This window comes from Podospora bellae-mahoneyi, chromosome 6, assembly GCF_035222275.1.
Source record: "Podospora bellae-mahoneyi strain CBS 112042 chromosome 6, whole genome shotgun sequence".
In the NCBI taxonomy this organism is placed as follows: Eukaryota; Fungi; Ascomycota; class Sordariomycetes; order Sordariales; family Podosporaceae; genus Podospora; species Podospora bellae-mahoneyi.
The window spans coordinates 1,451,125-1,471,228 of record NC_085885.1 but is presented as its reverse complement, the minus strand read 5'-3'; the positions used below and the strand labels follow the sequence as shown (position 1 = coordinate 1,471,228).

The 20,104-nt window shown below is 51.1% G+C and overlaps 6 protein-coding genes and 1 non-coding gene across 7 annotated transcripts; 2 read left to right on the top strand and 5 right to left on the bottom strand.

Moving 5' to 3' along the window:
• Window positions 1-240: 240 nt before the first annotated feature.
• Window positions 241-1,539, bottom strand: QC761_603093 (uncharacterized protein; the record flags this gene model as incomplete). Its single annotated transcript, XM_062880758.1, has 5 exons — window positions 241-615; window positions 693-916; window positions 1,002-1,268; window positions 1,336-1,413; window positions 1,473-1,539. 5 exons carry the CDS (start codon window positions 1,537-1,539, stop codon window positions 241-243), a joined length of 1,011 nt encoding a protein of 336 aa, XP_062729389.1.
• A 5,685-nt stretch (window positions 1,540-7,224) lies between these two features.
• QC761_0091720 lies at window positions 7,225-7,323 on the bottom strand. Its single transcript has one exon. It is a non-coding gene; the product is annotated as a tRNA-Arg (tRNA).
• A 567-nt stretch (window positions 7,324-7,890) lies between these two features.
• On the bottom strand, window positions 7,891-8,277 carry QC761_603100 (uncharacterized protein; the record flags this gene model as incomplete). The annotated part of the gene is made up of 2 exons (XM_062880759.1): window positions 7,891-7,953; window positions 8,026-8,277. The coding sequence occupies 2 exons, from the start codon at window positions 8,275-8,277 to the stop codon at window positions 7,891-7,893; spliced, it is 315 nt and encodes a 104-aa protein (XP_062729388.1).
• Window positions 8,278-9,576: 1,299 nt separating this feature from the next.
• RIB7 (2,5-diamino-6-(ribosylamino)-4(3H)-pyrimidinone 5'-phosphate reductase) lies at window positions 9,577-10,359 on the top strand (the record flags this gene model as incomplete). The annotated part of the gene is made up of 1 exon (XM_062880760.1): window positions 9,577-10,359. The coding sequence occupies one exon, from the start codon at window positions 9,577-9,579 to the stop codon at window positions 10,357-10,359; it is 783 nt and encodes a 260-aa protein (XP_062729387.1).
• A 65-nt stretch (window positions 10,360-10,424) lies between these two features.
• QC761_603120 (uncharacterized protein) lies at window positions 10,425-12,206 on the bottom strand (the record flags this gene model as incomplete). The annotated part of the gene is made up of 4 exons (XM_062880761.1): window positions 10,425-11,124; window positions 11,206-11,642; window positions 11,718-11,885; window positions 11,982-12,206. The coding sequence occupies 4 exons, from the start codon at window positions 12,204-12,206 to the stop codon at window positions 10,425-10,427; spliced, it is 1,530 nt and encodes a 509-aa protein (XP_062729386.1).
• A 1,647-nt stretch (window positions 12,207-13,853) lies between these two features.
• Window positions 13,854-16,043, top strand: sec1 (syntaxin binding protein 1; the record flags this gene model as incomplete). The annotated part of the gene is made up of 1 exon (XM_062880762.1): window positions 13,854-16,043. One exon carries the CDS (start codon window positions 13,854-13,856, stop codon window positions 16,041-16,043), a length of 2,190 nt encoding a protein of 729 aa, XP_062729385.1.
• A 447-nt stretch (window positions 16,044-16,490) lies between these two features.
• Window positions 16,491-20,091, bottom strand: RPN1 (proteasome regulatory particle base subunit). Its single transcript, XM_062880763.1, has 5 exons — window positions 19,606-20,091; window positions 19,473-19,543; window positions 18,973-19,414; window positions 16,882-18,911; window positions 16,491-16,822 (listed from the first exon to the last, which is right to left on the bottom strand). Exons 1-5 carry the CDS (start codon window positions 19,733-19,735, stop codon window positions 16,796-16,798), a joined length of 2,700 nt encoding a protein of 899 aa, XP_062729384.1. The 5' UTR covers window positions 19,736-20,091; the 3' UTR covers window positions 16,491-16,795.
• Between the last annotated feature and the right edge of the window lie 13 nt (window positions 20,092-20,104).

Genomic DNA, 20,104 nt, shown 5'->3' with positions numbered 1-20,104 from the left:
CCCAGAAAATAAACCCGACTAGATAGGTAGATGTAAGAAAATAATAAGGTGGTGTCGTGAGAAGTGAAGATAGAAAGTTTGTAAACTTAAAAACGGTGTGACATGTTATGTCCTGGAAACGATTTAAAGACCGATAGCCAAAGGAAATCTAAAAAAGAAATATAAGAAAGGATCCTGCCCAGAAGATAGAAAAGGTGTGGAGGTCATGGCCTCGACTTTTGTGTGAAGGGGTGTCCGTCTTCAGCTGGATTCGGGACATGAACACTGCTGACTATGCTGCTCCAGATGCGGCGCAAAGTTGGAAAGCAAGGTTGCCATCACACTTGTGTGCGCAAACAACAACAGGAACTTGGTGTCAGTTTTGAGTCCGCCCCTGTCACCACCAAAGTAAAATGACCCGACACAGAACAAAAGGCTGAAGGTGATCGTAACGAGGACAATCTCCGCCTTCTTCATTGTTACCAAGTACATCATGGTGAGCGGCAAGACGAAGAACACCCCGGCCATGACAACAACGAGGAGGTGGGAGAGAACGTGAAGAGTAGTATAGCTAAGAATAATGGAGACCGGGCCTGGAGAGCAGTCTTTCGTGGACCGGAGACGGGCGGCGTAGGACTGGAAGGAAGAAATATCATGTCAGTGCCCAGTTAAGAGATCAAGTATGCAAACATAGCAGCAGACCAAGTATTTATCCTGAACCGAATCCATAACATCGCGGAAGTCTTGACAACTGAATGCACAAACTCATCAATCATGCTTGGCCGTGGGCCTAAGGCCCTGTAGTTCTCAGCAAAGAGTTCGCGGTCTGATGAATCTGAGCCTACCACATTGGAAGACCACAGCCTGTATTCAGGCACCATGCTGCCATTCGGGGTATGTTGATGCATGATGACATTGGATGAATTGAACAATGTTGCTGAGGTTATGATGGAGATCTTTGATTAGCGTTTGACACTCAATTTCGGTAAGGGAAGGGTTTCAGGAGAGATTGAAAGCCTTACGGAATTCCTTGAGCTCATGGGTAAGTCTGATGGCCAGTTCCTCTTTTTTCTTTCCATACTTGTTGTCAGGCCGATGTTCCTTGTAGTCATGACAGCCTTGGGCATGGTTTTCTCGCTCCAGGGATTTGAGGTCTCGAAAGGTCCCGAGAACCTTTGCGGCCCAGTAATCCAGAGCCAGAGAGAACTGTGCCTGGAGGGCTGGGAAAAAGCACCACTCTTGACATAACTCTTTATAAAGAGCACACTTAGCATGTCCCAATGCTTCATTTTCAGACATGTTAAGAAATTAGCCTAGTCAATCGAAAGAAATACAGGAGGCACTAGGTCTACACACCCTTGTTCTCTTCACCTTCTGGGCAGGAAACCCCTGTGCCTTGCAGAGTTGGGCAAGTACTGGCAAGACTGCCAGCTCCTGAAATCAAGCATTAGTAGGTGTGGTGGAAGGACTTGGCAAGATACTGGTGAACTCACGCGTCCCAGCTGCGGGTACTTCTCCTCTCTCTGAGAGATTGAGGTTATCAAGCTCTGTCGGCCCCATTACAACTTCGATGTACTCGGATTCCGCAAAACAAAAGTAAGATCATGCTAGATGTCAGAAGAAGAGAAGAAAGTGGAGAGATCAAAAGATGAAACAAGACCGAAACTAGGATTCTTCTGGGCTCATATGCTCCATCCCTCTGGTTTCTCATACAGAGCCTCGTCTGCCCAAATGTGGCCTGAAGAGTGCCTAGCTTTGCACATTATGCCCGACGCAGCATAGCAGAATCCCTTCATCCCATATTCGACGGGCGCAATCATGTATAGAACGTGCATCATGCACGGCTTATGTTATAGCCACAGATGAACATTTAAGGGGACAAGGCTGTGGAAGAGACCGAAATGTCATGAACAGGATCGTTCACAGCAAACTTTGACTCCATGCATAAATTCAACGCTCTCACCACCTGTTCTAAACCACTTGTTCTAAATACCGGAGGAGAACACATTTGGCAGTAATCCCTTTTCCCTTGGCACAATATGGCATGTATTTGGCAGAGTTGGAGTAGATTCATTAGGCTGTGAAGGAGGAGGGTGGTGAGCGGCAAGGCTGAGCACTTCAGCGAATCGCATCTCGACAGGCGAGAGGGGTTGCATGCAGGAAAGGATTATTGTCGTTTCGCCAAGTCATCAAAGTCTCATATATTGTTTCCAAGCCTCCCCCTTGACGTTCACACCAGTGTCATGTTTCCTCTTGCATATTATCTCGCGTCATCTGTTCCCATCCATTCACCCATCGATTGCTCACCCAATCTATCCTTTAAACCTGAGAGCACAATGCTAATTTACGTGCCACAGCACGGCAAGCTATTCCGATTATCAACACCACGGATGAATCAAGATAAAGTTTCGTGACAAAATTGTCACAAGGAGTGATGATCAAGTATGCCAATGAGGATTGGCGATGAGGATTGGTGATGAGAATGGGCGACGAGGATGGGCGATGAGGAATAACGGCGACAAGTCCAACAACCAGACACCCGGAACGGAAATAGCCTAGCGACCTAGAACTCGACCAACGGGACCGCACAGAACATGGTGATAGAGTTGGAAAACGAAAAGTAGGTGCCGCCTCGCATACTCGGGCTTGAGGATATCATCGACAACAGGAAGGCGAACGACAACAAAGAGGCAATGGTGGACGATGGTCGGTGGGCGCCTTGGCGCGTATGCCTGTAAATGATAACAGCTGGGCGGTTCACCCCGTTGAGGTGATGCTTCATTGTGGCCAAGGATAGACCGTTGGCGGTCCATGTGAGCATCCTGCTGTCGGTGGTGTTAGCGATGACATGAAACTAAGAAAGGCTTCAACAACCGGGCTCACATACCAAGGTCAACGCCTCACAATACGATCCGATGGCCACCTTCTGGGTTTTTAGGTGTCGCGGGGGCTGGAGTAATGACGACGACATGTACCGGCTGCGCCATTCTGGATGCCGCCAAATATGGCAGTGCTGAATCTTCGGCGGCGGGAAGGGGGTTACGAAGTTCGAGGGTAACGAATTCCGTACCGACACCAAGTTGCAGAGTGCGCGAGAGGGTGGATGTTGAAGGCACTGACGAACTCCAAATCTGCAACGCAAGGACGAGAAGGGAATGCCAGAACTGTGGACAGTATGGCAGAGATGGTCGATGAAAATTGACCCCTGTCACGCAACTACTTAAATATTGTCAAGGAAACAAGAGAAGAGCGGTGCTGCTGCGGAAGCAGATGGGCTAAGCCAAGGACCCACCTTTGTTGGTATTAAGACTTCATCGAAGTTGCACATCGGTCGAAAACATGGAATGACTTCGGTCCCACTGCTGACAAGACGAGTGACAGCACAACACCCGGCGGCAGATAGGAGCGTTCGGCAACACAACGGCCTCTGAGGTGGGGCCGCTCCCCAGACCAAGTGACCCAGAGCCGGTCTGGTCTCTCTTGCACTGGTAATGGACATGGGTGCTCTTCGAGAGAGGGGCACTAGACCTGTTGCTGCCCGGCAGCGAACTTAACCCAGCTGAAGCATGTTGAAACTAAAAATTCACTCAGCTTTTATTAGCAAAGGTACTTCGAGATGCATGTTCAAAGCTATTTACGGAGGGTAGCTCCAGGTAGATGTGACCTTGATTTCCCCAGATTCTGATGACGTCGCCAAAAAATTGGCACAGGGTGCTGCTGTGGAGGGATGGGGAAAACAGCGAAAGTGTTATGGGTGAAACATTAACCCGAGTCCCATCCTCCTCGTCCGTCGACAGTCCGCCGGACCGGTGTCGATTGAGCGGTGAAGAATGTTGTGATGGCTCCATGGGGGGCCGGTAGCAGATTATGTCACAAAAGTCTACGGCGAACAGCAATGGGTAGGAGAAATATATTTTATTAAATTCATCTTCCGGAGGAGGGGAAAGGCAGGCCGGTCAAGAAACATATCGAATTTTTGACCAGTGAGCGCCCACAGCGGGGTCCATCTGAGCCACTGCATAGTGCCATCTGCCAGATGCGCGGGCCTGGGCAGTCTATCGAATCCCTTCTTCAACGAACGTCTTCATTGCCCAGAAATTCCATCAAGCCAGCTATGGATTGGTTGACCGAGCATCTCCATACTACCGAGGTTGCAACGAAGCCCATGATATAGACGACACCGGCCAAAAAGACGACGGGGTGGTGCTTCGGTATGGGAGAAGTCCCGTTGATCGGTGCATACCTGCCGGCGGCGTGTGTGTGGGTAGCTTTGAGCAGTGATAGGTAGGTTCTTGGATCGGCTGCTTCTGGGTGTGGGATCAGGGGGTGAGGTGGGTGTATATTTGATGCGATTCATTGCTTGGCAAGGCCTTCAGGAGCCGGGTCTTCGGTTCTGCGCGCAATCGTCAGGCAGTGACTTGTCTCGATTGGGTGGGAGGCTCTGCGCTCTTAGGTGGCCCTTCTTCCCGGCACCTAAAATAAGCCCAGTCGTTCTTCCACGATATCCGATGACTTGCCCGACATGACAATGGTGCCGTTGGAAGCCCCGAAAGGTTTTAGAGGGCTGGGATTCAACCGAATTGCTGCTCCTCTGATTCTGGTAATTTGGAATGCCGAGCAACCAGCCGGTTCGTACCCAACATTCACCAACTACCATGCAGCACTTGCACTACCACACAACAGTTTCACACCGAGACCTCGGTTCCCACTTGCAGCCACCGAGTAGGAAAAACAGAGCAGTAAAAAAAAAGGGGGGGGGAAGGGGGGGGTTAAAAGACCGCGAAAGGGCTGATAGACAACGGCAAGAAAATCGAATGATTACCAAGTCGAGCATAGGACTGGAACCACCGCTATTTAAAGCCTTCCCCTGAGATGTGAAAACAGAATACCTGAGACATACCGCTCAATAGCAATAATATTGAATATGAGCTGACACGTCGGCGTGGGCGAAATATGCAAATTATTGAGAATTATACACACAGTATCCCACATTTCCTCGATGATATGAAACGGACGAATGCATAAATCCGATATATGTCCTGCGGACTGAGTGCTTGATGTCAACACCCACACAGCCAACACGAAGAACTCATATTGTCTGGGAAGGACCTGGGCATGTCATTAGCTAAGGACTGTGTGGTAAAAACAACGCAGGTGCAACAGTATATTCCGCCTCAAGCAGGTATCCATTGAGCTACCAAAATTTTGAAGTGTAAGATGCGGTCTCGATCATATGTGCCTTCGATTAGCGGTTAGTCGGTTTAACTTCCGGCACCACTGTTTGCCTTCATGTTATTCGACCTACCGGCCTCAACAGAAGGTCACACAAAGCATGATATCCAGCTTGAATATAGACGCTTGCGCAGCGACGAGGTTATTGAGGAGTGACGTCGTTTTAAGCTTCAGATGCCCTGGTCCCATCACAGAATGTAACCGAAGGACTCCACCCGGCAATGCGGAGACCTATCCGTCTTGGACAGGGGACAGGGAATATGAACGACAAGGAAAGGACAAGATACATACAAACATTGACAGCGAGGGGCTTCAATCATTCACTCGGATATATAAGGCCATAGCAGAGGGTGCTCTCAGTGGGTAGCCGTGATGCTGAGCTGTTGAAATGTATGTATCTGTTTAGTTCCATCCGTCGGGGGAAGAGGAAAATTCACAGCGAGACGAGTTCCCACTATGTTAACAGCAAGATTTGCAGAATCCTTCGCTACAATGCTACGTGGAAGCATCTTGAGGGGGAGAGAACAGCGGTATATTGCCCCTTTAGTTTGAGAGATGAAGTTGAAATCATCGTATGACGATCACACAACGCCATGCAAAATCCACGTGCCTGCCCACCACACGTGAAACATTCCAGCATTCCAACCCCGTTAGTTTGCCCTATATTAAGCAACACGAATGCACGTTTAGACCTGGGTTGCACATGCTTTTTCCGAGTCGGTGGTACGCGTCGTTATCCTAGTCAAATCGAATGATCATCCCACCTTGCTGAGGCTTCGGCAACCATCCTCACGGCAACATATATTTGGTTTGGTGCGAGTACGGTTCCTTCATTGTGTTACTTCCAGAAGGTAAGCCGTTACATCCGTGCCAAACTGTACCATGTACCGTAAATCAATAGAGCCATAACAATACTCGCCCTCACCTAGGTACCTACTTACCCTCACCACAACATAATTAACACAGAGAGCAGTTCGATCTATCTTATTGCCCTAATTGAAAGGCTTTTAAAAACAGTTTTCAGATTTTTTATAAGACCCAGCTTTTGAATGATTGGGGGAGGGTGCCAAGAAGATGGGTTGATGGTAGATGCTACCACGAGTGCACAAATCAGTATATGGATGTCTTCGGAGATATCGCTCGTTATACATTCCATGGATCCATAAGTTGCCAAGTCTTCACTGTGAGTTCTTTTCGCAAGGTGGTCAACGTTGGGTCATAAATTGAGGAGGAAGATAGTTGTTTGTTTCAAGCTAGGATAGGGTACGCTGTCAAAAATCCCAATATCCCCACTGCCCATGGCTCCATTCTAACTGCCGTCAACGTCTGTAGACAAATAGCGTTGGAATTCTCAGAAACAGAATATCCAAGCAAGACTCGATCAGGTCCCGACGATGTGATTTGGTCCCCGCTCTTTCTCATAGCTATCTTGCATAGCACACACTTTTGTGAAAACCAGAGCAATCTCATATAGACCATAGTCAACCTGGAAGGTAAGCTGCTTTTGATCCACACCAACTTGCCACACCTCATAAAAGCCTCAGTACCTACCGTAAATAATATTGACATGTTTCTTAATATCAAAAGCGCCCGAATTCTTATCAAGACACTTCAGTCACGTTAAAAGAATTCATGCTCTCAGCGAATGAAACATTTTGTTGTTTTTCTAGCTGTTTCATTTTGGAGGCCAATTTTGTAGGGCATTTCGAGTTGCACACTGGGTATAAAGATGCAGATGATGATGATAAGGAGAAAGCAAAACTTGTTGAGTTCAGACCCAGACAGTTGATTTGAAGCATGCAATTGAACTGATGATATTACCTTACAAAAGCAAAGATATCGAAAAGAGTGAATAGTGAAATCCTGCATCTTATACAAGACTAAAAGGACAATAAGTCCTCAAGATAGTGTTTCTCATCACATTGTCTGAGTCTGATTGGTCATTGTAGGTATGTGTCCATTAGCAGGCAGAGCTAAAAGGGGGGTGGTTAATCTAACATAAGCAAAAGAAACCGACCATGCTGGGACTCGAACCCAGAACCTTTACCAGCTGGAGATTTAACAGTGAAGTTGAAACCGGAAAGTAACGCGCTACCATTGCGCTACACGGCCTGTTGGTACTTTGATCTCAGAAATCGACACTCTATTACATTCAACTTCATGCCTTGACTAAAAAAACTAAAGCCACCTTAGCGACTCATTACACAAATGATAAGTAAACAAATAATCCCCAGTTCCAGAATAGCCAACATATTCCACATCGCAACATCCTAGAAAACCCCCTGAGTGCGCATCATGTTATGTTGTTGTGCGTTGTGCTCCCGTATCACAACCTAGAGAAATGCAAACCCCCGGTACGCCCCATGTGTTCATTGCTTCCTGTTAGAGTTATGTAAAACCGCTATCCTCCCTGTTTCGCCCCCGCAAGCTCTCAGAAGAAGTACCGTATGCCTGGCCCTGCTGCGCCGTTTGTCGAATTCGCCGGTCTGCATGGTGTCTTGCAGGTGGCGGTCCGCGTGCAAGGATCGGGAAAATCGCATCGGAGCCTTCCCCCCCCCTCACGCTGCGCGGCATACATAAACGATCACCTTCCTCCATCGTGCTGACAGAATTTCCATCTCCTGCTTTTTTGTCTTCTGTCGCTGTTTTATTGTTGTTGTATTTATTGGTCGTGTTCGTTTAGAACAGGATGTCCAAGCAGCAGCAACACGCCATACCGGCCAAGCACGCCTCGAAGAAACCCTACCATCGAAGTCAGTCAATATCGGCATTGTGCATCTGCGCGACGCGTGGATATCAGTCGGGTTCACTCACAGGTCCCTTCTTCTCTTGTTGCTGCGGTGGGTAGTACTGTCCCTGGGGAGGATACGGGCCCTGCTGCTGGTAATACGCGCCGGGAGGTGGCTGTTGGCCATAGCCCATCTGAGGGCCCTGCTGGTAGTAAGGCTGTTGCTGATCATAGGGACCCTGAGGAGGAGGGCCGCCCTGGGGTGGGTAGTAAGCCTGCTGGGGAGCGCCGGGGGGAGGAGCGCCGTAGGCGGGAGGCTGATCGTGCTTTTGCGACATGATGATTGACGGATTTGATTGATGGACGACGATGATTAGGCGATCCGCGACAGCGACGACGACGATGCGAAATCGGAGAGGCGACTGGAGTTTGGTTTGCTTGTTGTGGTGAATAAAATAGGGGAGTTCGGGGAAGGAGTTTGCGATAGCCAAATTAAGCGAGGTAAAGAAGATGGGGGTGGTTCGGTTTATCAAGGTTTGTCCTTGCGTGGCGATGACCAGGGTGGGAAACTTTGTTGTTCGCTCGGGTCGAAATCTGAAATTTGGATGGAACGGTCGCGGGTGACGAGGCGCAAGTCCGTTTCCGGGGTGCGGGGCAAGAGTGCGCTGAGTTATAGGACACAGGTCGGGTGCGCAGCTGGCCTCAAGCCTCAAGCCTCAAGCTAACGCGTACAGATGATACTTGAGAGATACTCGGACGATCCGTGTTTCTTTTTGCAGTAATTCAATTCCAGGTGGTGGAGAGCAAAAGACCAGACGAAGAGAAGAGGGGAACCAAGGGAGAGCTCGAGAAATGTGTCAACCACGGACAAAGAACGGGATTCAATGGCAAATCACGGGAGCCTGGGAAGGGTTGCTCTCAGAGCCTGATGTTCTGCTCCGGTCAAACCTTGGGTGTCTCATTCAGGTCCCCTATCATGTGCCACTACATTTTGGAAGATTGACACTCTGCATTCTAGAACTTGGTGGTTGCGCGATATCTCCGGCGGCTGCGCCACGAAGCGTCGTCAACGATCTCTTATCCATGTAGCTACATCAAGTTTTGAGCGTGAGTGAAACCAGCGTCTATCATATGAGAGCGTCTATGGCGTTCGTGTCAGCGAGTAAGCCTTGCCTTCGAGAAGGATAGAGTGGAGTGTTTGATGAAGAGTTATCCACAAGCCATCGCTGCAACCTCGTGGCATTTAATGCAAGTTATGAACCCCACATTGATTGCTCCTTGCTTCTGCACAAGCTACACTGCCAGCTGCCAGTGACTGCTGTCATCGGCGGCCTCTTGATTGACAACTGATCATGATTGCTCTTTGTGTGGCATCATCGCATCAGCAACCCGCCTTTGCAGTCATCGCCGGTATTTGCACCGGCGGATCGAGACCGCCTCACCTCCGTTGGCTCTGATCCCCGGTCAAGGTTACACCACCGGCTTTTTATCTGACCGATTGTCTTACCCCTTATTTCTTGGCAGGGGTGAATCACCACAGCCAGCAACTTGAGGCCTTTTGGTCTCATATTGAACTCACATATACTTGCCCCGCTTATACACCACTTGCACCTACACATCATACCCCCAATATAAAAATGTCCCGCGAAACCCTCTCCTTCCCCCCCACCTCCATTCCACCCCTAGAACCCTACCTCCCCCTTACCTCCCCCTCTCCAAGTTCAAAACCACACCTAACCCTCACCTACGCCACCTCCCTCGATGCGTCCCTCACCCTCGCCCCAGGCGTCCGCACAACCCTTTCCGGCCCTTACTCCAAATCAATGACGCACTACCTCCGCACCCGCCACAACGCCATCCTCGTCGGGTGCACCACCGCACTCATCGACAACCCAGCCCTCAACTCCCGGCTAGGAAGCATCACCTCTCTCGACCAACAACCCCGCCCTATCATCCTCGACCCAAAAGGTCGCTGGGACTTCACCGAGGACAGCCAGGTAATCCGTCTAGCGGCTGAGTTTAAGGGGAAGGGCCCTTGGGTGGTGACTAAGAGGGGAGGGGAGACCAAGGAACGGGGAGAGTTGCTGGAACGTGTAGGGGGCAAGTTTTTGTTTTTGGAAACGGGGGAGGACGGGAGGTTTAAATGGGGGGATGTGTTAAGTGTTTTGGGGGAGCAAGGAGTGAGAAGTGTCATGGTAGAGGGAGGAGGGGAGGTGATCAATTCTCTCCTCATCGACCCAGAGAACCGCCTCGTCGACTCGGTAATCATCACCATCGCCCCAACTTGGCTCGGCAAAGGCGGGGTGGTAGTCTCACCCTCACGACAACAAGGACAGACATCACAACTGAAGCTGCGGGATGTATCCTGGCAACCTCACGGCGAAGACGTGGTGCTTTGCGGGAGGATTTTGCGCAGTTGAGCCAGCTAATACTAGGTTAACTATCTATTTAGGCATATACATGCCAATTATGCCATTCAAACAAATCAAACATGTCCCACCACCTTGATCTCAACCCACCTCAAAACCAAATACCCCAACCCCGTCACGACAAAAGCGCTCTCAAACCCAATATCCCCCGTAACCTTCGCCAACGGGCCCGTATACCACGGTGCCGCCATTCCCGGAACCACCAATCCCAAACTCAACAAACTCGCTCCCAGCGCCGCCACCCCCGGCGGTAATTTTCGTCCAACATTCCAGATTTTGTGATCATGACTGCTATAATCCCCCTTTCTAAACACCACCAATTCTGTTATGACAACCGCATCAAAACACCCAGCCCAATACCCAATCACCGCGAGGAAATTCGTCAAACTTTCCTCCCACGCCTCAGCCGCCTTGATCGCAAACGGAATCAACAGTCCCATGGCCACAAAAATAAAGAAAAACCGATGAACTTGTGCGAAAAACGGCAGGAGCTGCTGGAGGTTGACGCTGATGGAGTACATCGAGATGGCAATGTTTCCTATGACGGAGAGGGCCAAAAGGACGAGGATGAATTTCCCAAAGTTGCCGAGGACGGGGACGAGCATTTGGTACAAGATGCCTCCTATTCCTGTGGTGGCGTAGGCGGCGGACCAGGAGGGTATGTTGGGGGTGCAGCCTCCTATCGCGGCGCCGAGGATGAGAAGAGGGACCGACGGGAGGAGGAGGCCGAAGTAGGTGTAGGCGAAGACGCGGGATCTGGAATTTGGCGGGGACAAGGGTGGTTAGAAACTCGGTGCGGGATGCTTTAGGAGAACACAAGACGGGTAGTGTTTTGACGTTGTCTGGATAGAGATGAAAAGGGGGAGGCTTACCGACACACAACGTTTGGTTTGTGGTAGACGCTGTAATCTGACACCGTGCCTCCAAATGTAATAAAATACCCTGCGATCAGAGCACCCAACGTCATGACCTGAGAAGCGGTTGCCGGTGGGTTGTTTGTCTGCAGGTGAAGATACTTGCCGCCACAGCCCAAGGCAATGGCAATGGCGATGAGGTTGGGGATCCAGGTCCATCTTTCCCAGAAGTGGACTGCCTTGAAGCCAAAGAGGGAGACGGCAAAGGAGACAAGACAGGTGATGATAATACCGATGTTGACCGAAAGCTGATCTGGGTTGAGAGAGGCGAGGGTTTGGCCGCCCACCACGGCTGAGAGCAAGGAAAACCCAGTTAGGGTGGCAGCGTTGAGAAGAAGGGGAATGGTGACGAAGTAGCGGCTAGGCTGGTTAGTATTTTGACCAGATAGAAAGAGGAAAATGATAAATAGGGGAGGAAGAGTGAGCATTACGTACCCAAAGGAATATCTCGCTTGAATCAACTGCCTTAGCCCAGTCTCCATGCCACCAATCACCATAAAGGCAGGTGGAATGCAAGTTAACATGGCAAAGAAAACGATGACGAGAGAGGCGTCCCTCAAGTTCATGCCCATGCCCAACGTGGCGAGCATGCCGGTTGGGATACTGGGACCAGATCCTTCGGGTTAGTGAGGTCCATGCTGACAGGAATACGGGAAAATGGACCCACGGAAGTAGACAGAGAAGACAGGTGAAGAAGACGGTGAACAAGTTGTTGTACTGCGTACACGTCCGCTGCTCAAGCGGTACTGGCTTGATGCCATTCTCTTCGACGCCGATGTCAAGCAGCTTCTGGTACCACTTGGGATTCTTGTCAGGATGAGTCTCGTAGACCTCGCCATCCTTGACGGTGAGGATGGATGTCAGGGCGCTCTTGAAGGTGTGAGGCTCCTGTCTCTCGAGGTCGGAGTCCTGAGAGTGACTCATGATGGGCGATTGGGACGGTTGTGTCCCGTAAGTGAACGCAAGAGGTCGAGGGCAGCAACAAGTGTCAAGACTACGTTGGGGTCGCGAGAGAAGGACACAGGACAAGAGTACGATTGTATTTTCTAGTCAAGCCGTGGGGAGCACCCGCCCTTAAGAGACCATCCCATCCTCATCCTGTTGCTCCCATTGCTAGTGGGCAAGCGGGTCTAGCATCCTCATTCGCATATTCACTCATAAATTCTTGCATGGTGGAATTCTTGCGCTCCTCCCCATGACATTCACAGTTCTGTCATGTAGGTCATGTCCCATGTATGCGTCTAATATGAGCAAACAGGGGATCGAAGAGCTAAGATCCTAGTTTTATGGTGGGGTTCACCGACAACTTACATTCTGATAAGAGAAGCATGCAGGAAATGGCAAGCGAGAAGCCTTGTCGATTGGAGGGACATTGTCAAGGCCAAGCCAGTGATGCAGTCGTATCACCAGCCATGTGTGACATGCAGTAATGAAGAAGTAGTGAAAACCAGACGAGGGATAGCGGCCGCTTTCGTCTCTCCTGAAAGCAAGGTCAAGGTACGCAACGTGGGCAAAGGTGGGCTGTGCTTGTGAAGCGGTCTGGTGTTCGATGGGATCAGGGAGGGAAGATGATCCTGGGAGTCTTTCATGTATTTCCGGCTTCCCCGCAGACCGGAGGGCTCATGTACGGTTTCTGTAGCTCGGTGAAACATTGGGCCGGCCTGGTGATCGGCGTCGAAACGCCGTCGTCGAGGGTGAAGGCGGGTTGATGCTTCACCAGGCCATCTCACGATGTTATTGCTCGCGAGGTTATCACCAAAACACCCCTTTCCCATGCCGTTACGCAAAGCCCGCATTGCGGCTCATAATGTCGGTTCCAAACTGTCGGAATATCTGTGATCATTAATCGGGGGAGACCAATTGGCAGACTCACGGCACCCTACGGCAATCGACTGCGGGGGGGCTGGGCTATGGAACTCGATCGGAGCCAAGGGTTCCCGCGCCGTAGTGGTGCAGCAAGGCCAGTGCCCAGCACCCACCAAAACTGCATCCGGTGCACCGTGCTTGAAGAATGGAACCTCAGCCGTCCGGTAACCAGGTCTCTGGGTCATGTTGAATGCTTTTGACATGGTAATACAAAATCTAGGCAGCACTCTTGTATATCTATTCGCCTCAAACTGTTGAGGAGGCTGGTTTTCAACAAAGCTCGAAGATACTGAAATGGAGTCTGGGAATGAGATCATTGCCAAACCATTTCCTTGGCTGTGGTTAAAGGTCCACTGAAGAATGCGGGGGCCTATCGATAACATGGACCCCAATACCTCAATGCCTAGCTTAAAAGGGTTAGGGTTCTGGGCTGCAGGAGGCTCGGCGAGTGGCACGCACCGCGATCCTGTTGCTGGCAGTTGTAGTGGGGACATCTTGCAGTAGGCCCAACTTGCGCTCCGTGTTTCGAGTTTCGGCTTGATCGCAACCTCAGAAATCCTGCCTCTGCTCCTGTCTGGCGCTGCTTGATTGCGAAATTGAATTCCTGACCGGCAACCCTTCCGTCATTCTTCGAGACAGCCCAGATCCTAGAACCTTGCCGAGTGCCGAGAACCTGAACCAGGGTCCGGCCTGATCGCGCCCGCAATGGAGGGAGTCTCGATAATCAAGGAGCACCAAAAGTCCATCATCGACATCATTCGTAATACCACCCGAGGAGATTGGAAGGTTTTGGTGCTCGATGAGACGACACAGGCGATTCTCGACACCACCGTCAACGAAGATGACATTCTCAACCATAATATCGCCAACATCGAGAGGATCGAGGAGCGCCGGGAGCCCAATCCAACCATGGACGCAATTTACGTGATATCGCCTACACCATTTGCCGTCGATTGCCTCATGGCCGATTTCGAACGCCGCCGCTACCGAAGTGCGTTTTTGATATGGACTGGGGTGCTGCCCGATGCCCTAGCACGGCGTGTTGATGCTGCCCGGAGGCAAATAGCAGCTCCCCCTCAAAACCTCTTCGTCGACTTCTACCCCCGAGAATCACACTTGGTTACCTTCCAAGACCCGTCCAGCTTTCAAGTGCTATATAATCCCAGTTGCAATGATCTAGTAGCACGGCACTTGACGACGTTGGCGCAAAAGATAGCTTCTGTCTGCCACACACTTGGAGAAGCACCGAGGATACGCTACTATGCGCCGCAGACCGCGACCCATGAAGCTGGAGTTCTCTCCTTTCACCTAGCTCGTTTCCTCCAAAACGAGATCGAGCGGCTACAAAAAGTGGACCAGAACTTTCCGCCCCAAACTACCCGGCCTCAGTCAGTGTTGCTAATCACGGACCGGTCTATGGATCTGATGGCGCCGTTACTTCACGAGTTCTCCTACCAATCATTCATCCACGATGTACTACCGCTCAGGGAGCAACCAAACGGAACAGTTACCTATCATATGGTGATCAACGAAGGGTTACCCCAGGCCGAAGAGAAGGATGTGGAGATAACCGAGAAAGACAAGTTATGGGTGGACAACAGGCACAAGCACATGGCGGATACAATCGCGAAGCTGATGGGAGACTTCAAGAGTTTCATCGCGAAAAACCCCAACTTCGCCGGAAAGAACGAAAATGAGACCAGCCTCAACGACATTCGAGATATGTTGGCCGGCCTCCCTCAGTTCCAAGAGATGAAGCAAGCCTATAGTCTACATCTTACCATGGCGCAAGAAGCCATGAACATCTTCCAAAAGTTCAAGCTCTCCGAGGTGGCCTCAGTGGAACAAACCCTCGCCACCGGTCTCGACGAAGACCTCAAGAAGCCCAAAAATATCCTCGACCAAGTTATTCGTCTGCTAGACGACCAAGACGTTGCCCCCACCGACCGTCTCCGGCTCGTGGCGCTGTACGCCCTCTACCGCGACGGGATGATCGACCAGGATCTTCTTCGGTTGTTATGGCATGCATCGTTGCAACGATCTAGAGAAAGTACCGACAAGGCAGCGATAGAAAACCTCGAGTTACTCGGTGCTCGCCCCCTGAAAGCTCAACTCAAAGAGGTCCCCCCACGTCAACCCATCACCCCTCTCTTCCCCCCTAATACGAAAACCGCTATCCAGAGCGAGGAATATGCCCTCTCGAGATTCGAACCAGCGGTTAAACACATGCTTGAAGACCTCTGCTCTGGAACCTTGGATCAGACTTCCTTCCCTTATGTCATCCCACCCCAAGCAGGCGGACAGGCGGATGACGCGTTTCAAACCCAGGGCTCCCTCCGCTCTGCCGCTCCGAGGTGGGCTTCTGCCAACCGCCGCCAAGTTGAAAACCGACAGCGCATCATTGTTTTTGTCGCGGGTGGAGCGACGTATTCCGAAGCTAGAGCTTGCTATGAAGTATCCGAAAAACACAATCGGGATGTTTACTTGGTTACGTCGCACATGCAGACGCCGAATAAATTCGTCGAAGATTTGCGGCATCTGAAGTCGGATAGGAGGAGGTTGAACCTGCCGATGGATGAGCCCCCCAAGAAGGCGCCCGCGCATCTGTTTGAACGGCCGGCGCCGCCACCGCAGCAGCAAGTGAGGCCGCCGCAACCCGGGGGTGGGGCGCCAGGGATGGGAATGGGGGGGCAGATGCCCCCTGGGGGTCCTAGGCCGCCGACGAAGGCGTTGGGGCAGATGACGTTGAGTAGTGGCCCCCCTGGGCCGTCGGGGGTAGGTGGGGGCCATGAGAGGACGAGTAGTACTGCTACAGGGGCTTCGGTGGGAATGGGGGAGGATAAGGAGAAGAAGAAGAAGAAGAGGAATATTTTTGGGATTAAGAAGGATAAATAGGTCATAGGATGGGAGGGAAGAAAAGGAGGAGAGAGGGAGCTTGTTGTGTAATTGAAAATGGGGATGGGGATAAGGTTGTTGGGTCCTGTCTGTATGGAATCTGTCTTTTTTCCTCTCTTTCTCTCTCTCGTTGCGTCTATGTCTGTGTGTCATATTGCGGGTTCATATCTCGCTGCTCTTTTCTCTTGTCAAGAACAACTACCTTGTGGAACCTCACAGCAGGGCGTTTAGCGTCGTCGTGGGTTGAATTGAATTTTGACATGGAAACGGGTAGTTCGGATCTCAATACTCGACGTGTCCGTCAAGATGATGCCATGTATGATAGTGTGGTTTCTGTGTGTTCCTGTAGCATCATAGCACTCCGTCCGCCAATCTCACAACTATCTCTCTTACCAACAAGGAGAAGAGAAGCAGATGACAATGAAAGCAGATCGCGTTGAGTTTTGCGGGAGATTAAAAGAAAAGGGGAGGTTATAGGATTGGCAATGGCTTGGTGATATAGCTTATGGCAATGGAGGTGTGAGGCTGTATCTTGAAACCAAAATAGGTTGGAGACCTACAAGGGCAATTCGACTTGCGCTTCAATTTACTTGAACGCTCAGCAAGTCTAATCCTTTATTTGTACTGTACAATGTAGTGTCGCATAAAAGCCCTCTTTTCCCCTCCTCTATCACTTTGCCAGGTAGGTAAGAAAAACCTATTGCTAGAAACCACCAAATACCCTACCCTACCCTTCCGCTGACACAAGACCCTTATTTGCCTGATTCCCAATCGGGGTTCTGTAAGAAAAGCATGTCAGCCTCCTGGAAGAATGGGAAAGTTAACCGGAAATGCTTACCTTGCGCAGAATAACCAGACCCTCCAGGGTACTGCTCAAGCTAATATACTCCTCATCTTCCAACTCAGCACGCTCACCATGTGCCAACAACACTGGCGTGCTCTGTGTCTGCCACCCAGTGATCGTCTTGGGGCGACCAGCCTGGCCAACTACATCCACAGCCTGACCAACGCGCACGTTGACAGTCAACGGCTTGAGGTTCTCGTCCAACGTTACAAGGAAGCGTGGATGCATAGCTGTGACAAGGAAGTAAAGCAGATAATGCGAGTCCGAGGTGATGAACTGCTTGGCATCAATCATCGCCACAAGAACAGTGAGGAGACCAGCAGCCGATACCCGCGACAGAATCTGGCGATCGGTGTGGAAGGGGTTGATGGAGAGGGTGCCCTTGCCCATGTGAACAAGACCCTGCGCAATGCGGACCATAAAGAGGGTTTCCTGATCCCGGTGATAATAGCTCGCAAGCTGGCGCAGAAGCTGAGCCAACCTGGCGTTGTTGGTACCGGCACCGACCAGACCCATGGCAAAGATGGCGTTGATGGCAACATCATTATCGTTGTCGTGACTGTATCTAGAAAGTGTATCGTACACCTTCATCTGGGGATTACTTGGGCTGACAAGAGCCATAGCCAGGGGTACGGCTCGGCGAATGTTGGCCTCGCCATAGTGCATGAGGTGGCCGAACTGCCGGAGAACCATTTCCTGGCCGACATCCTCACCCATCGCAATAATACCGATACCGAGAACAGCATAGGCCTGCAAGAGCTCGTCGCCCTTTTTCTCTTCTGACTCCTCCAGGTGCTCGTTGCAAATGTGGAGCAGCTCTTGAATCTTCAACACAGCACCAGTTCCGGCCCAAGCGCAGATCGAAGCAAGGACAGAGGTAGGCTTCGCCATCGGGTGCTCGACCGCCTTGAGAGTCTCCAGAATGACATCCACCTCCTCTTGGCGCCCGAAGAACAAAAGACCCAGGCCAAGAGCAAGGAATCGTGTCCACTTGTCGGTGAGTTGACCCTTGCGGTCATCGTCCAAGAGCGTGGTGATAATGGCCTCGGTAACTTCGGGGTTAGAAGAGCCCACGAATACCAACCCGCAAGCAAGAGCAGCCATGGCGGATACCCGCATCTGCTGAGTCGTATCGGTGATGATGGGCAACAGGAAGTCCAAAAGCTCTGCCTTATTAGACCCAGCATAAGCAAGACCTAATCCCATAATCGCCGATACCCTGATCAGCGGGTTCTTGTGGGCAAGTTTGTCGTTGTCTGCAAGAAGAGCCATGGCAGGCTCAGAGTCCAACCGAACGCCAGAGTTCATGATGCCAATTGCAAGATAAGCACCAGCCTGGATTGGCTCCTCCTCAAGATAGGTGTACTTATCTACCTGATCAAGCCCATTCTCGATGTCCCACATGAGAAGCGTGCCCAGAGAGGCCACTGTGGACATCATACCCTCATCCTTTGTCTTCCATACCCAGCTCTCCTTGTCGCCTGCAACCAGCATCATCTTGTCATTTCCGAAGCCTGCGTTCACGAACCCGTTGACGAATGCGGCAGCCAAATTGTGGCGGGCCGAGTCAAAGTTGGTCAGGCCGGCGACGCGGCTGCTCTCGAGGTGGCTCTTGTAGATGTCTTCGGTAGTCTTGGGCTCGAGAATGTTAAGCTCCTTGCCCAGGGCCTTGAAGTGATCGGGAAGCTTGACGTTAGAGAGACACCCTTGAATTTCCTCGTCATCGGTCTTATCGCTGTCGAGCCATATTCTTTGGCGCGCAATCAAGTAGGAAAGCTGCTTCTTGAGCGCCAGATCAGGGGCATCTTGGAAGTCGGCTTCAATGAGTTCGAGGTCGTTGAGTCTGATGGCAAGCACCATGGCCTGTGTGTACTGCTTGTAGGTCTTGTAGATATCATGGGCTACACGGAGGAACTGTTCGTTGTCGGGGTATGTGAGCAGGTTGACCATGGACACCATGTACAAGCAGACTCTCCCATATGTGTTCTCGTCCACGAACTTTGGCAGCTCTTCGATAATCTCGACTATGAGCGATGATGTTAGCCTTCCAGGTTCCTAAGAAAAATCGAGGGAGGCAAGTCTTACGCTCGCTCATTAGATCGACAGCGTCGGCCTCCTGATTGCTCTTGAGAAACAGGGGAACCAAGGCCAAGGCAAGGTCCACAAGGTCCGCTGTTGGCTCATCGGCGGCAATGCGCTTCCCGTAGACCTCGCCGATCTCCAGAGCAAGATGCCTAACATACTCATGACCCCATGAGCCGATATCTTGCGTGGGCGCAAGCAATCGGTACTTGAGAGTATCTTGGCGGTCTTCGTCAGAAAAGGTCATGCCGATCACCGAGAGCACATCGGCAAGGGAGTTCTTGTCATCGCTCGCTGGCCATTCATCGTAGAGCTTCGTCAGGGTCTCGTAATGTGGACGTAAAAACTTCAAGGGCTTCGGGACAGCTGTCATAGAAGAGGTTGAGGTCTTGATCGAGCTCCCTAGAGCCTCCAATGCTGGCTTGTAGAGGGACGTATCGGATTCCTGTTAGACAGTTAAGTAGATGCTCCACAGCAACAGGGACAATCAAATGGCAACGCACAGTCAGCCGCTCAACGATCATATCAAGCTCGTTCTTCAACTGCTGGTCCTCCTCGCTAAGCTCTTCTGAAGCTATACCATGATGTTAGCAAGCGCTTCTGCTGTCGATGATGCCCATGCAAATGTCAACGCACTCTCAGCCTTGCCATCATCCTTCTTTCCATTCTCCACAGGCTGAGCGGCCTTGTCCTTCTGTGTCTCGTCATCTACAGCCTTCCCCTTGCCCTTGTCGGCGGTCTTCGACAGGTCGCTGTCCTGCGCCATGGTTACGGTTATATGTGAAGGGATGGGGTGTTGTCAAGCTCCGTTGGGCCTGCGGAAGGTGGCGGGGGTCAAAAGTGAGGGGAGGTTTCCTGGTAGTTGACGGGTTGGATAAGGCGTCGCAAATCCCCCAGTATGGCAGTAATCTGTAATGAATGGCAATGGTTCGTACACAGTTGAATAATGTCGGTGTTGGAGTCGGAGATGGAAGAAAGCTTAGCAATTCTTCCCGTTGATGCTGAGGCGGGCAGGCAGCTTGCTGGTTACGCGACACTGCTTGGCCGCCTGGCACTGGGACACAAGGCGGGCCCAACCTGAGTGGCCAGTGCTCCACTGAGCTAAGCTCGACCCTTGTCTCCTAGATCCTTGACA